The sequence below is a fragment of the Rhyacophila brunnea genome, unplaced genomic scaffold, assembly GCF_057557595.1.
Source record: "Rhyacophila brunnea isolate RB1 unplaced genomic scaffold, BYU_Rbru_1.0 scaffold_20, whole genome shotgun sequence".
In the NCBI taxonomy this organism is placed as follows: domain Eukaryota; kingdom Metazoa; phylum Arthropoda; class Insecta; order Trichoptera; family Rhyacophilidae; genus Rhyacophila; species Rhyacophila brunnea.
In genome coordinates, this window is record NW_028232860.1 from 26,574,252 (window position 1) to 26,591,559 (window position 17,308).

Here is a 17,308-nt window from a genome sequence, read left to right on the forward strand (position 1 = left end):
AAACATACAAAATAGATAGGTATATAAAGAAGATTATGTTTGAGTAAATTACGTACCTATATAAAATATCTATATTATATTTGCACATTCTTACAAAAGTGTAAATGGCGACCATTGTCATTTTATATTTGTTATTAAGTACATTTTAAAATTATTGTTTCAGAATCTACATCAATATATTGTCGATAGTTGAGGTTTTGACTGCGAGAATAACAGTAAGCGATGAAAATTTATAATGAAACACAAAATGAAATAATCAATGAAGTCATCAATCTGACAGGAAGTGCTGACAAATAATTTCCATGGTGGGAGTGCGTTACTATTATTATTATTACATAATTATGTCCTCATAAATTTATGTTATTATTCATAATTTGTCAATATGATTATCATTGCAATAAAATGTACCTATCTGAATTGAAATATCGACTTTTATTAATTTTTGTCACAATTTCGTTTTGATAATTATAAAATTTATAATTATTTAAACGAAATTGTATTAAATTATTTTAAGTATCATTAAAAGTATTTAATATTTTTTGGGTTCGGATCTATGGTTCTGTCATACTCAAAACTTCTAGTCACGCTAATAGATGGTGCCAATTATAAGGGGCATCTTCTTGTATGGAACTTACGAATCTATATATATACGTCTGTTATCTATGACGAAAGCTCAGTTTCAAAACCGTTATAATAAAGTACAGCATAAAATGCCTATTCAGTGAATTTATATTACATTGACATATTAAAATAATGATATAAAACAAAAGACGTGACATCAAAATGTCAAAAATTAAATTTAGAACATCAATTATTAATTTTATTTTGTTTGATATTTCAAAAACAAATTTACTTACCGGCTGTGACTATGATAGAGTTTGTTGTATTACAGGTGCACGCATTTTGAGGGTTTCCATCGTACGGGCACTCCAAAACACAGCTCCCATCCTCGCATCCAGCTGAATCATCAGGCAGGCAGATGAAGATGAAGTGGGATGGTACCGAGAAATATAATATAAAAGAATGCATTCAATAATTTCGCCGACAATTATAATGAAAATAATAATTTAAAAAAATCGACAGAGTAGATGGAACAATAACAGATTTCTAGCTATTTAAACAAGACATTGCGTCCGTGCATTGGGTAAAATATACATTTAAAAACAACTTCCATTTTCGATCAACTGCCGGTTTGAACCTGTGAACCACAATTTTGTATTTTAACACTCCCGTTACTGTTATGTCACCTTAGGTTACCCGCCCAGTTTATTAAACTGTAAATATTAAATTTCAGTAAATATGCACAAAGGACGGAGAAATATCGTTGAAATCATAAGAGTGAGGGCCTTCGAGATAATTTTTTTGTTCAATTTAAGTGAAAACCCAGGATCAGCGATTCAAAAAAATATTTATTTTATAAAAAATTACAGTTCTAATAAATTATATTCGTGCCGTATCTAATTGCGACAAAGTTAACTAATGTTTTTACAAGACTATCTGAAGCGCTTTCTACATTGCGTCACTTATAGTCGGCTTTTGTATTTTAACTCAAAGTATTGAATTAACTTAATTACTAACCGGTGTTTAGGATCACTCCGAAGTTTTGCTATAACGTACTTGCACTTGCTTTTAATTTAATTAACTATTCTGCTGGATGTCGTATTTTTTCAAACATATTTATTTTTTAGTCGGTAGTAGTGGCCGTGCGGCTTAAGTGTTGGACTATAACGCCGTGGGTCCCATGTTTGAATCCTGGGTCTGGCAAGTACACATATTGTTTTATTTTGTGTGTGTCACGGTATGGACCTAGTAGGTTGAGCAATTGGCTGACATCCATTTCTCGTAAAAAACAAAATCTGTCAATACAAACCTCTACTCTGTGGAGGCCCATATGATCCTATTAGGAAAGAAGAATAAGGTTATATATTTCTCAGAAGTGTTTTCAAATTGTATAAGATGGTATCTATATTCGTTAAAAATCTGAAACCTATTATACAAAAATATTCCTATTATATTTATTATATTCCTTAAATGAAACTTGAAACGATTGCGAAGATACAGCCTCTGGATTCGACAAGTTATGGTGTCAAGTTCCATTCGGTGCAAACATTTTTTTGGTAGGTATATTTCTGATTTGTTAATTAAAATTATTTATGTTTAGTATTAGTCATACAGGATATTATGATATTATTATAACGTAATAAAATAAACCTTTGCTTTATTTAAATTAGTCATGAATATGAATTAAACCAAAATATTAAAGTGTAGCCATCCCGGTTAGGCAATATTCAAATGCCATTAATTTTAACTTATAATGAATATTATAATAAGTTTATCTTACGTGAGTCAACTTAAACAAAGTACGTAATTATTACACTGTTAACCTTTTAAACAAGTTTTTATCATTGAACCATAAACTAAAACGTGGAATATTTCATTCTGTTTGAGATTTTGATAATCCGGGATTAACTCTAATCTGTTTTGATGAAAAACAAAAGAAGAGACCTTAACCCACTAGCAGAATATTATATTTATGGATTATATTGGCAAATTAAGTAAACTACCAATTCTGTTTCTACATAATAAATAATAATATTATCCACATATTGTGTTCCGTGGGTCTTGCAGTATTGTTCAGTACATACTTTAATTTCATTATTATTTTTATCATTGTCGCATAGACCCCGTGATCCTCAGTAGTGAGTGAAACACTGGTGTTTGAGGGGGATGGGACAACTGGGCGCCTGGACAATTTAGCGCCCCACTGTCGAAAGAAATACATATACGTTCTTTACGATTTTATACAGAAAGTAGACGAGAAATTTTAATTAGTACTTAGTAGTTTAGTAGTTTTAATTCATTTTGCTCCTAACATAATGTTTTTTATTGCGGATTGAGAGTTATCATGCTTGAGGCTTTATATAAGAATAAAATAACTCTTTTCTCGTTGTAACTTATACTATGCAAAATTAAATCATTATTTACGTGTGCATAATATTTAAATTCTTACCAAATATTCAATTAAAAAATGCCTTTTGGTGAGTGTACACAGTGCCTGAAGATACCAAAAAAGGAAACTGGGTCGCAAAAAACGACTCAAGTGGAATAGTATGAAACTTAAATCCATTAGAGTTTAAATTCAAATTCCATCAAGTACCTTCGGTCGATAGCATTAATATAATAAATTAAATATACACAATAATATTAAATAAATGTATTTTAAAAGTACCTATAAATCACGAACGTCATTTATTTTCGAACTTCATTCGATTGCGAGGTGCCCAGTTGTCCCGGCGCCGAATCGTCCTAGACCCTGTTTTAGCGTAGGGTATTTAAAAATATTTTTGGGAAAATCTGCTTAATCATGAACTGAATATTGTATAATAATATGATGAGTCGAATATTATTAAATTTGTAGTCATCCAATAACACCACTGGGTTAAATGACTGTAGTCATCCAAATCAATATTTACCGGCGACGTTTACATGGTGTGTAAAACTCCCACCTCCGCTTCCGTTATGTATATGCAGCCACGTCATACGCGGCCGGCTAACATAACCCTTACGTGTGCCAGATCAAAGAATTTAAGCCCTCATTTTGTCCCGAGCAGAGCCGCACGGGACTGGTGATACAACCTTGCACCGAAAGGCGAATGCATGATGTTAATTTATATGGCAACTATCAGAGTGACTTTAATTTGAAGAGTCGCAAGGGGAGTCGAGAGTGTCCCGCCCCCCGTACGCTCTGGCGAATTTAGTAAATGCCGCAAAATTGGCCTCGGTTGCCACCATGTCCGCGTGTCCTATTGGGCCCGAATAGGGTCGGACCCGGGCAAACAACTCCGCTCGTTCGGGGCCGTGTACAGAAAATATTTAATTCAGCCGTATAAGTTATGTCTTACTCTAACGCATATTGTGGAGATATAAGCGTGCCGAATGCTTTCTCACTCGCATTTATCGTTCGTTTTTGTTCAAGCCTTGGTGTGATGCCATGAATGATTAATAACCGTCAATAGTATTATTAAAATATTTAAAATGTTACCGTATTTATTATAAACATAATATAAAATGGATATAAACATTTTGTTCTGTGAATAGGCAAAAACAATATTAGTTTTATTATTTGGTAATTGAAATTCTGCTAAGCATGTGTGTATAATAAATGGTAAATTATAGATTATCAATTCATGGAATTCAATCCAAACAATATAAATTGTGGGAAAATATTAATTAAATGAAAACATGAAAATGCGGAAGGAAATCTGTTTTTAAGTTACTTCATATTATATATAAATAATATTATAGAGTTTTTCAGAGCTATTTGTATAGAAAACATGTGATTATACCATTAAATCTTACCAAAAAAGATTATGGATACATAATATTATTTGAAAGCTGTTTTTGAGCTTTAAAATAACAACTGCTTCATTTGAAAAGCTCAATTATTATGGTTTTGCTTGATTTGCTGCTGTCACTGATTATTATAAATATTGAAACTTTGACATCGATATTTATCTTCTGGTACGTTACTAATATCGGTTCTGTCATGACTATGTCAATATCTACGTCTAACAGTGGCGAAGGGTGACTTTTGGAAACAGGTAGGCTGTGGAGAAAGCACACTTGTTAGATGTATTTACGGGAAATAAGAAGACAATCCGACATAACTACTGATGAATAGGTAGGTACACAAAAACCGATGAAAATTCAAAAGCTCACTGATGGTATAAAATTAAGCAATTAATTTGAATTATGTATTTTCTTAAATATAAACGCAAGATACGCTCAAAATATATTGAAAATATCCATTGTTGTGAATCTGTACCATAACAGTTTATAATTTAACCCGTAAACTATACATTTTAAAATACTTCTATATTTAAAACACAGACTTAGATACAATATTAGATTTCAACTTACATAATTGGCTAAATAAATTGTCTTAGTCTATGAATAAACTGACAAATAAAAATCACGAGATAAATTATTTATTATTTTTAACAACAATCAATATTTATATGTGATTGAATCCCTAGAAATTATTTTTTTAAAATTATCTTATAAATTATTTTGAATAAATGTGCACTTACGTAAAATGTAAGCGCTCCTTAAATAGCTTACCAATATATATGGGCCGCCGCAGACGTCTTGAAATTATGAGAAACAAACTTCATATAAAAAAGTTTTCGATTCACGCGAACGTAATTTATACAATATGTGAAGCGAAACGAGATGTCGCTTATTTTTTTAAACCTTCGAGACATGCCATAAATGGTGCTTATTGAGATAGTGGAAAAGATCGTAAAATTATTATGACAATTATACGATAGATGTCGTTGGGCATATTGAATATATTATTATGTGATTATATTATTTAATATGTCAATATAAAATTAAAAAAATATTTTTCTTAAGAAGGTAGGCTTTAAATAATCGCCTAGTATGGAGTCTTTGCCACTGACGTCTAATGTATATGTCAATATCGAATAAATTTTAAATGGTGATGTGCGATTACCATGTGTTATTATTTCCAGCGTTTATTAATCCGCGAAGCATATCGATATTCAGTAAAAAGTGTTATTTGTAAAATAATCTTTGTTCGTTGTTCGTCAATAAATAAAGCGTTATCAAATAAGATATATATTTAACATACATAACTTGAAAACTCCTCAGATATAAATACAACTACTAAAAAAATCACATTTGAAAAAAATACGACGCCCGACTGGATTTTAACCTTTGATGATATAATCTTATAGGTATTATTATGTAGGTCTACTTCATTTAAAATTACTCAGTTTTCATAGACATCGACTCACATACATTATAAAGACTTAAATATAAATTTTATAACGGAGTAAAAACAAATTGATAATATCAATATTATCGTCTGAGAGTATCTAATAATATCTGCGAATAGAAATTGAATTTATAACTAAAATTCTTAGAAAACTGTAAACTTTGACATTAGAATTTTGATTTTAGAATCCCGGGTACCTAGTGGAAAGGATCAATACGAGGATTTATAAACTTCTGAGAAAATATGCTATACAGCTACACTATCTGAACTAGGATAACATGTAGCTGTATACATGGAATTCAGAAATAATGGGAACTGAAATACCTAACGGGTAAGGAGTGATCCGGTAATAATAGTTTCATGCAGATATCACAAAAAGATTCAAAGTTGCAAGATAAAACTTCTTGAAAATAACGCACCTGCAAACAATTCATCATAAATAAAGTGGCTATGTGTATGTATCTAGTTTCTATTTATGTATTTCAGGCCGACTAAATTGTTAGTCTATAACAGGGTTTCCCAAACATTTTCTGTAATGGAACACTTCGCAAACCTGGAAATTTTTACGGAACACTTAGTTTATTTTGTAGGTTATTTATTAGCGGAGCTAACCGTTCTGCCAATTTTGGCAACTGTCGTTAAACTGACAAAACTTGTCAGCCGGTCAGTTAAAAACAATACACCCCATCTTTTACATACGCACGCTGTGAGAAAAGATGGTCTTCCGTCTGTACCTAGATCATGGCCCCCACATCCCAAAGCGGGCCCACAAGCTAGGATCTTTGGCGGGCCCCCTACTTATCGCTAACGTTAAAGGCAATGTGACGATCTACAGTTGCATATTCCAATATGGTGTTTGAGGTAAAATTAAGGGTATTTTTAGCGATTTTTTGTATTTTTAATACACCCACTTTTATGTTGATATGTACAATTATGGACATGTCAAATATCGACAATAATCAAAAATTGTAAGCATGGCAAAACCACATATTATTAAATGTTAGTAAGCTTGAAGTGAAACAGCCAGCGACATTTTTTTTACTGTTAGTGCATGTTTGTGATGTGTGTTTATCTCATTTGGGTGGTGGATCTCTCACGCCGGGCCCCCCCCGTAAGCCCAGGCTCCTAGGCTACAGGCCTGTTAGCCCCCCTGTGGGAGCCATGACCTATCTAGATACTTGACGTCATAAACATCAGTGGAGATTCATCGCCTTTCAATATGAAGTAGATTCTTTAATTATTTTAGTTTTACTTAGTAGAAGATCTTTGAATATGTTGCAGTGTAAAAAAACTTTCCAAATGGTCGCGGAACACCTATTCAGGTTCGGCGGAACATAGTTTGGGAAACCCTGGTCTATAAATAGATTTGTTAGTATGGCCTTGAATAAGAATTTTCTTTTTATTTATGTTTTTTTTAAAGCGCAATAGCGTTCAATTAAAATAAACATTTTATTCATCTGCACATTTTGACGATATACACATGGCTTTTAGAAGCTTTAAGCTCTCTTACTGATAAACACTTAACTGACTCATAACTTATTCTCAATCTCTCTAATACAATATTTTACTGAGATTAAATTATTATTCTTCGTCGACACTTCAAGATTGAGAATAGTGACCTGGATGATTAGACCTTCAAGTTCAAAGGATTTCAAGTTATACACATTTATATTTTTTATAAAAATCGATGTTTTTTTTAAATAGATAGAAAAAATAATAAAACTATGCATTAATCAAAAATCTCTATGTAAAACATAGACAACTTAATAAACTAAATTTTAATAATAAATATGACCATAAAATAAAATGTAATAATAACGTAACTGTGGACATAATATGTCACAAATTATAGATTTTTTTTTACAATAATTGTAAGTTTATCTTTGACTTAATTTTTTTTCTTTTTAATGTTTTCATATACATATTTATTAATTAATACAGTTGAAATAAAGGCCTGAACAAAAACGATGCATGAGTGCGAGTGAGAAAGTATTCGGCACCCTTATAATCTCTGCGACACGCGCTAGAGTAAGATAAAAGGTCTACATATTTTTGAGTCAGTTTCCAAAAGTATCGCTGGCAAATCGTGGTGAATCGCTTCACGTAGCATCGATAATCTGCGAGTTCGTGTTGCTAAATTTGCTATTTTTTGTGTTAAACATAAAGTCAGTGGTATATATTTTTAGTTAATTAAGTAGGAAAGGTGGTTCTGCGTGTTGTATTAAAATATGGTAGCCGTACTGATAAGCAAGAAGATGGTATTACGTTTCATAGGTAAGTTGATACATGTTCGTGACAATTTATTTGTATATTATTATTTATTTTAATATCAGTGACCTAGTGTTTCTTTAAAATAACTTAAATTATGGATATCTTTACCTAATGGTTGCATTTTGACCGCTTAAAAATACTATATAACGTAAAAAAATAGAAAATTATATTTTAATTCTGAGCGTCTAGTGCAAGCACTTTGGGCGAGCACTAGCGAAATGGTGTATGGTCTCGAACATTTGTAGGCGAATGCGTTCGCTCGCCCACAAACCAAACGCACGGCACGTAGCTTCATTTATCAATGCAACGGGTGGCGTCTAGATGTATCTATAGTCTATGGTTGAAATTGTAAATTATCAAAAAAATATCTCAAATTGCAAGCTTCATATTTTTCCGCTAGGTGCCTCTGATATGTACAAGCCTCCCCCTGAAATATGTAATAGTGGTGACGCAGAATGATTATAGAATATTTTTTTTTGCTTAATCGTCTAAATTATAAATATAACAGTTAATTGATTTTTTATGGTATTTATTCTCATATTAATAACCTGTTATTTAAAAAATATTTTAAGTATGCTATATAACACCCAAATCTGTCTTATATCACTCCCTGCAAATACACAAATAAACCAACTAGCTACGAAGCTTGTTTGCTATTGTACTAAATTATTTAAAGTTTCTCTTACCTGGCTCTATTATGGGAAGTTCACATAAATCTCCCGTGAACAGTGGAGGACAATCACAGCTGACTGCGGCCGCACCCATTTGTCTGAAAACAAAAAAGTTTTACAATTGTTGATAAAACAATCCCATTCAATTTTAAACACTTTCGTCTATTATTTGTGATAATTGTAATGTTTTTTTCAACCTGATTGTTAAAATTATAAAAACAAAATTAAAGTAAACAAGTTAAAGACGTAATGAGAAAACGTGTAGTAGATTTACTTGTAGTAATCAGTCAGTTACTATAATTCATAGCCATACTTATATTAATTACATTTAGAAATAACTACAAGATAAAAAGAACTTTTTATATACCACGTTTTTAAATTTTCTATTGAATCATATAAACTTGACAATTCTATGTTTTAATAATTTAGGACAAATAAGGCAATTGTCAACAAATCATTTTTTTGCTATTTTGCAACAAACAAACAAATATAGAATACTGAAATGTCATTTTGATATCCATAGTAACGCACGTATATATTAATAATTTAGTTGCTAGGACCACCCACTTAGCAACCGATAATAGTGGATTGGATTACGGATTTCATCCGAAATAACTTTTCATACAAAACAGATTTAACTGAAAATGAATTCAATTCTACTTAAAGATGGCTAAAAGTATTAGTATTAAAAGAATGCATTATCGTCGTGTTCTGATATATTCTAAAAGTTTCAAATGTCTAGCTAGTCGGGAAGTTAGTTAAAAATCGATTGCAAGATTTGTACTAGATAAACAACCACCAGACAAACAAGAATATGAGCTAAGGAAAACGTGGTAAAAAACGTAGTAAAAAGAAACCATCACCAGTAACGTCCCTAGTCAAAGTGCCACCCTAAAGCAGACTATGCCGTCTTCTTTAATTTTTAAATTTAGAATAGTCTAAAAATTCGTTAGGTTAACTACTTGCCCATCATATTATTTATTTTCAGTAATAACAAATAGACAAATAAACAAAAAATCTTAATAAACTATTATTTTATATTCAACAAAATTCGTCACCTTAATATTACAACTAGGTAGGTAACTTGATTTGCACTGTTTTTGAGATAGTTATTGAATAGGATTCTACATTTCCTTCTCTACGAAATGATAGACCCAGGTAAGTCAGAAGTTAATAGGAACTGAAGATTAGAAAACTTTAAAATAAATAAATAAAATAAAATATCTACAATATTAGAAGCCAGCGGCAAACAAATTTTGAAAACAGCCGATATTATACTGGATTATTTGTTAGGTCAGGTACATTATTGTCTGCAATGCTCCACGAACAACACGTATTTTTTTCATGTCGGTGCTATAGAGATGACCATATTATACGGAATATATATTATGAATGTGCTACGGTGAAATGTATTACGTACAATTTACATGTAACCGTATTGTGTAGGTATATCCCGTTCTACATCAAACAGAAAAACTACATACTTCAGATATTTTTCTTTTAAATAACATGTTTCATGAAATAGATTTATTGCGATATTGAATATGACTCTAAGTCAATGTTATTTGAATGACTTTGAAGGTAATTAATGTCCGATTCGATAAATATTAGCGACATGCAAGTTTTACTTGATGAATTGGTAATGATTTAGACACGGCCATCTGGCGGTGCAAATTCTAATTAGGTAAGTGCTGGTATAACATAATTTAGAGCAAAAGATGCCATAGGACACGTAGGTACTATAATTTGGAGGCCAAACTTTGATATAATATAAATATGAACTCATGAATATATTGTGGAGAATAATGGGTAGTTTTTTTTTCTATATTGAGCCATTTAAATGAGAAATGGATTTACAAAGTGCGTGATGATTGATTTATACCTTTTTCAATACACTATAACGCCGTGTATTACAATAAATTATTTAATTCAAAATGAAAAGCGAACGATAAGTTTGTTAGAAAATAACTCAGCTTTACGTACGTTTTTCAAAAAAAAAGAAAATATCAGTTCACTTAGAACAGCTTTCGCCATGTCGAAAAAACGATTTATTACTTTCAAACGGCAGTAGGTACCTAAAACTGGGGGACTGTTTAGGAGTGAACGATAATTGAATTTAAAAAAATATATTTATACACAATACGAATGTAAAAAGGACAAAGGACGTAATCCACACAAATCAAATTTTACAGGTGGCACAGATACGTTTTTAGTTTTCGATCAAAGTTAAAATACGAAATAGACATAGCTGTGAAGATAATTATTAATTAGGTTTTTATGTTCCCAATTACTGTGTTAATGAAAGAAAAACCATCAAAAATGATGGTTAAGTCGTTTTTCTCCACTTCACGTCCTTCTTAAAAATCGTCAGCTAAATTTAGTTAATAAATCGGCATTTGCAGTTTACATCCTGTGGACACAACATGTATTTAGTCGTGTACAACGTTATTATCCAATGAAACAGTTGACAAGAACATGAGAACTCTGCCATCCTGGGCAGTGTTGACCTGTGTGTCCCTGACAACTATCTTAGAAATAGAGGACATCAGTTGTTTATTCTCCCAAGGTGCAGAACCAACCTGCCACTGGTAATGCCAATTGGGAGGGCGATAACTATGTTCAACGAAATTGCTTCGGGTGTTGATATATTCCACCTACGTGAGTATGAGTATAGGTAGTCGTTGTTTTATAAATTCTTAAAATATGGTCTGCTTAACTCATCCGGCGTACTTCCTTGTACCTATCTAATTCATATTTTTTGTTTATACATATTTCTACTGTTTAATAACATACTATCTATTTATATACTGAACTATCTCTTTTTTTATGTAATACTGTTTTATATTTCTTTGTTTCTAAATGTCATGTTGTGAACGTCTTATACTTATAATTTGTAATGTCTACAATATGTTAAAAATAAATAAATTGAATTGAATTAAAAAAATACATAATAGAAAAAATCTTGTAAATATACGACGCCGGGCGGTACTTGAACCCGCTTCCATTGGATACTGGCAAATATGGTTTACCAATTTAGTCACTTGCATCTTAATTAATAACGTTGAAATTAATTATTAGTCAGCTAACTTAAACGCTTCTCAAATTGTTTTAATATTGGCAATCAGTTAATATTAAATTATCAAATCTTATTAATAATTACCAGTTGCATAAAAAAAAACTCTTTCTATTTAGCAGCGCTCATATTTTAAGGTTTTCACTTATACTGATATTGCTTTCAATATATATGTACTAACTTATTTTTTACATTCATATTATATAATATTACGTGTATATGTATTATACAGTGAAATTTTCACTGCTTTCATTTCCTGAAGCCAGAGAAAACCGTATTTTCGCAACTTGTCGGCGGGAAATCGTTTTTCATGTATTTTGTCAAAAGCTTAATTACATCCAATAAAATGTTCATAAAAGTATATTTAAAAAAGCCCTGGTTTATTCCTATGATTAAGCGACATTGGAAATTATTTGACAACTACGCAAAATTGTTAGTGGTTCTCTGTCCTATTTTCGTACATTTGCGAACACAGTGTTCAGAAATTAGCGAGGGAGTGTGACATGGAATTTATATTAGTGCTTTAATAAAATTAGTATGGGAATAAATTCGTGACACAAACCTGTGTGTGTTTTAATATAGTATTTACCTTTGTGGAAAATTATTGTTAAACAGAATTAACCTTTCTCTTACTGTGCTAATAAAATCCGTGCTGTTCTGTGACGTAACTTTAAATTACCATGTTTCACACGAGAATTTTAAAATTGAAATTTGTACTGTTTTATAAATATTTATATACTATCATGTATTTAACCTCGCAGTGCAACGAATAAATAATTTAAATTGAATAGGTATACGCAAGTATAATACATATTAAAATAGTTCATTAGCGGAAGGCAATTGATGCCTTTAAGATGTGATGTTGGTGCCAAATGCAAGATATTTCTTGGACAGAACACAGGACGAACCAGTCAATCATCCAGATTCCAGAGACTGCAGATAAAGGAACGGCTCTCGACAATATGTTTGAGATGCATTCTGCAGTTTTTTGGACATATTGAAACGTTAGTTGTACAGTTCGAAGAAACTGAAGGTTGTGGGTGGCCTCCAGGAAAGGCAAAGCAGAGGAAGAGCGTCTGCGCGCTGAAGCGACCAAGTGAAGGAGCTGACTGGGGGGCCAATATTCATTCTACACCGAGAGAAGCGGAAGATTGATAAGGATGAAAAATCTTGGTCACTCAAAGGATGGTAAAATTAAAAAGTGGTCACGATCCTCAGCCATGAGTGTACGACCAAGAAGAAGCATATTACAGCTTGGCAAAACATGCATGTGAGGGTAACTCGAATGAACCATTCCATTGTTTTTGGATGTTTTATTACACTTAATAAATATTATCTAACACCTACTTTTATAAATTACATCAAATTTTCCTAAAGTTTTATAAATTATGATAATAAGTCAAATTTTCTTACATATTTATTAAAACTTGTCGCATCCAATAGTTTGTTAAACGAATATTGTAATCGAATGATTTCTGGTTGAAACTAAAATTTGCAAAGATTCTGAGACACCCTAGGAATATAAACATTTGGTTAGAAACCTTTAAATATTATGAAATTATTAGGCTTATTTATAACCGTAACTTTCATAATATTCTGATGAATAAATAGACAAATAAGAAAAAATAGTTTTTGTATAAAAATAATATTGAAAAAATCCTATTTCTCCCAAAATTTTCGCCAACCGTTACTTGTCGTTATTATATACTAACAAATGTTACCATGTGGTAGTACTACCTGTCAAAATTCTCATACATCTTTTCACTGTCGCACTTTTTCTCTTTCATACGTTTATGTCTGTGTTCTGTCTTACTGTCTGTTCTTGTATTTCAGACTCAATTATTAATAATAATTGTCTATGGTCATTGTAGTCTCAGACTTTGCCGAGCACGCCATCGCTGAACTCGTTCATTCATTTCGCTTAGCTGATGGTTCTTCCCCATTCATAACGTTTCTATGTTTTAAATATGTTGCGTAAGGTTATAGCACCCTATCCCTATTATAAAAATCCTTAAATCACTTTGATAACACACTAATTTCTCGATACTTATTCGATATGCTATTACCGTACTGTAAGTATATGTTAAACTAATGTGAGAGTAGCATTTATTTTTTTTCTTTCACGACCTGATTAAAATAAACAATTCCTCTGATTTGTCAAATTTAGAATTTACGTTTATGCGTGTATGTTTAATACGTTTTCTCCTTATCTCGCTCTTTTTTACACATTTTCATACGTTTTCTTTTATGCATTACAAATAATTCAAAACAAATATATTATTATTATTTAAGGTAATACCTAGATATAGGTACAATGCATCGACCACTGTCTAAATGCGTAGTGTTATTCTGTTAGTTTGTTACTATCGTTTATCTTTGTTCTACATAAAGTTTCCGCCACTAGTCAACATGATAGTGTGCTGTTTGCGGCAGAAAATTATCTAAAAATATTATCAATGAAATATCTAACATTGATATTTATTTTCATTCACAACAATACAACGTTAATATTATCGTGACTACGTCAAAATATGCATAGAATTGATACTCCAATCTGACATTACGTAGGTGGTGAGTAAAGTGTTTGGGTAATCAATCAATATTACGTGTGCAGTGACCTTATGAACGATCTGTCTTTACATCCTTCGATTTATCAATCTTATCTTAGAATAAAAAAGGTCTTCAGTATCAGATTTGTCAGAGATGATATTATGAAAATAGATAATAACGCAGTTAACCAATTCTGCTTGTGTTCAATTTCTAGTCTATACAATAAGAACATGTGTTCTTATATCTAGAGATTGCAATACCGAATGAAAATGTCAATACCGGTTTTTCGGTATTTCTTAAACTTAAAAAAGCTATTAAAATCTTTTAAAAATATAATTTTATAGCAAAAACCTACATACCTGCATTTATTATGTTGACGTTTAAAAATATGTATTGTAGAACTAGTGATTTTCCACAAATAATTTGAATATATTGATAATTTTAACTAAGGCCCTCAAAATTTCATCAAGTGCAAATACGTCCGGCTGCAGGAAAGCTTCTTAAATTCAACGCTTGTACAGTCATCAATAATTATAGAATAATTGAACATTTTTGCTACGGATGTTCTATTTCGAAATAATATTACGATAGTTCATCGCGACAATTACTTATATAAATATATTTGATGACATTTGTTTTATTATTTTTTCACCTCTGTTTGATTTACTCAATATATTTGCATTTTAGCAGCACATAACTTATAATTCATTTTCAAAAACGTAAACGATTGTGCTTTCTTAATACCAAAAATTCCGGTATTTTGGATTTTTAAACCGGTATTTTGGTATTCATAAATACTGGAATCCCGGTTTTAAAATACCGGTATTACAATCCCTACTTATATCCAATATTATTTGACTCTTTGTTATAAAAACATCGCCATCCTTACAATTATTAAATAATTTTAAATTTGGAATACATAACAATAATAATATATTTACCAATGACTCTTAGTTTGAGCAGCGGGTCTATTCTATACAAAAGGCGCCTATCGACGGCTAACGTGCTAACGTGATAATGTGTTAGTATTTGTTACATACATTTTATATTGAAATATTATAATTGTAATTGTATTGTAATCAGTTAATCAGTCGAAACTGTCTCTCTCTCGCTCTCTATCTATCGCTCATGCTCTAAATTTTAGCACAGGCAGGGGGCATGCCGTTAAAATATATCATTTATTGCAACAATTAATACCGGCTAATTATAATTGTTACAATGCGTGTTAATAATTTGATACAAACATACCCTAGTTAGCGGTTTTAGCGGACGAAAGCAGCCTTTTGTATAGAATAGACCTGCAGATGAAGAAATATATACACCTTTGTGGTACAATACGTGTACTAATGTAGTAAACAGATTTTAACCTTTTGTTTTATGATTAACTTCCAATAAACGAAAGATAGGTATGAGTTACCATTTGATATCATTGAAGTCAATCCCTCCAAACCAAAACCCGGCCCGCACCATACTCGGCCTTAATCAAGCATATCACGGGACCCTACAGTGGTGATGTGATGCATCTATTTTAATTTTGCCTGGGAATGCCCTGGAAGAAAATACCCAAGACTGAGGTTTCTACGCTCAAAGTGAGCTCTGACTGAGTTTAAAGAATTTACTCTAATAAAATGTAAGGTGCCAGGGAGAGAAAATTACATGGAAATTCCGAAAAATAAAATGAATTTGAGGTATATATAACAAAGAAAACGAAGCTAATCATACGGACGGCAAAGATTAGGTGAAGAGATCTTCACGCCCGCAGTCAGACGCCGCAAATCTTTTAAATGCGAGATAATTGGCTTTAGTAGCAACCAAGTCGGACGGCCCGATGGGCCCTAACAGCTGGTTGGACCGACCTGAGCATCTCCTCCCGTTCGGAGCACATACTCAGACATTCCCAGAGGATGTGGTTGGCATCCTGTATTTCCCCTCCGCATGGACATGTCGGACGGCTTGCAAGTCCAAGTTCAAATAGCTTGCCAGCGAACCCACCGCGGCCAGTCACAAATTGACTGGTGTGATGGTCAGGAGTCAAATATTTGACCAATCGCCATTTGATGTTTGGAAAAAAACATATAAGTGTGCCGGCTTTTGGTAGATTCATTCCACCGTCGCTGCCAGGTCTTCCATAATTGATATCAATGGTTGGCGTGGTAAGTGATAACACATAATTTAAATACTGTCGAAATTTCATAGAATGTTTTTGTTTTATATATTTTTTTTGGCTTTGGAATTGGACTGACTAATGACTTTTATTGCACTTTTAGGCACATATTGTGTATGAGTATGCATGTTTCTTCTTCTTTTGCCATATCCGCCCCTTAACTGGAGCATATGGACACCACGCGGCGCCTCCAAGAATCCCTGTCGCTCGCCAGTCTTCTTGCTTCGTTCCAGGTCAAACCAGCATCCCGTAGCTCCGCCATATACACTCTGTAGATTGTATTTAGCGGCCTTCCAGGACGCCGGAATCCGGTCGGCTTGAAGAACAGGCAAGCCAGGTTGAAGTTCTCTTCTGGCATCCGCAGCACGTGGCCGAGCCAGGTCCAACGTCGCCTCTTCACTTTCAGCGTGATGAGAGGCTGCTTGGTGCGTTCTCTTATCTCCTCGTTGCTCCTAAAGTCATACCACCGCACACCCAGTATTCGTCGCAAACATCTGTTTTCGAAGCTCAGTATACGGTTGCTCTGAGCCTTCGTAAGGTGCCATGATTCGCTACCGTAAAGCAGCACCGTCAGAATGCAAGCATCGAATAGGCGGAATTTGGTTTTGACCGAGTACAATCGTGAGTCCCAGACATTCCGCATCGAGTTGAATGTTGCTCCAGCCATTCCCATTCGGATAGCGAGCTCTTTCCGCAAAATGCCATCTCCCGTGATGTGTACCCCCAGGTACTTGAAGCTGTCGACGCTCTCGATGTTTTGTCCGTCGCTAATCAGAAGG

The 17,308-nt window shown here is 32.6% G+C and overlaps 1 protein-coding gene across 1 annotated transcript in view; it reads right to left on the reverse strand.

The window, feature by feature from the left end:
* The window catches only part of LOC147071475 (uncharacterized), a 137,193-nt gene that overhangs the window by 88,082 nt on the left and 31,803 nt on the right, over window positions 1–17,308 (reverse strand). Inside the window, exon 3 of the mRNA XM_085948591.1 lies at window positions 8,758–8,840. Coding sequence (XP_085804717.1) covers window positions 8,758–8,840 — 83 coding nt within the window. The remainder of the gene's footprint in view (window positions 1–8,757; window positions 8,841–17,308) is intronic.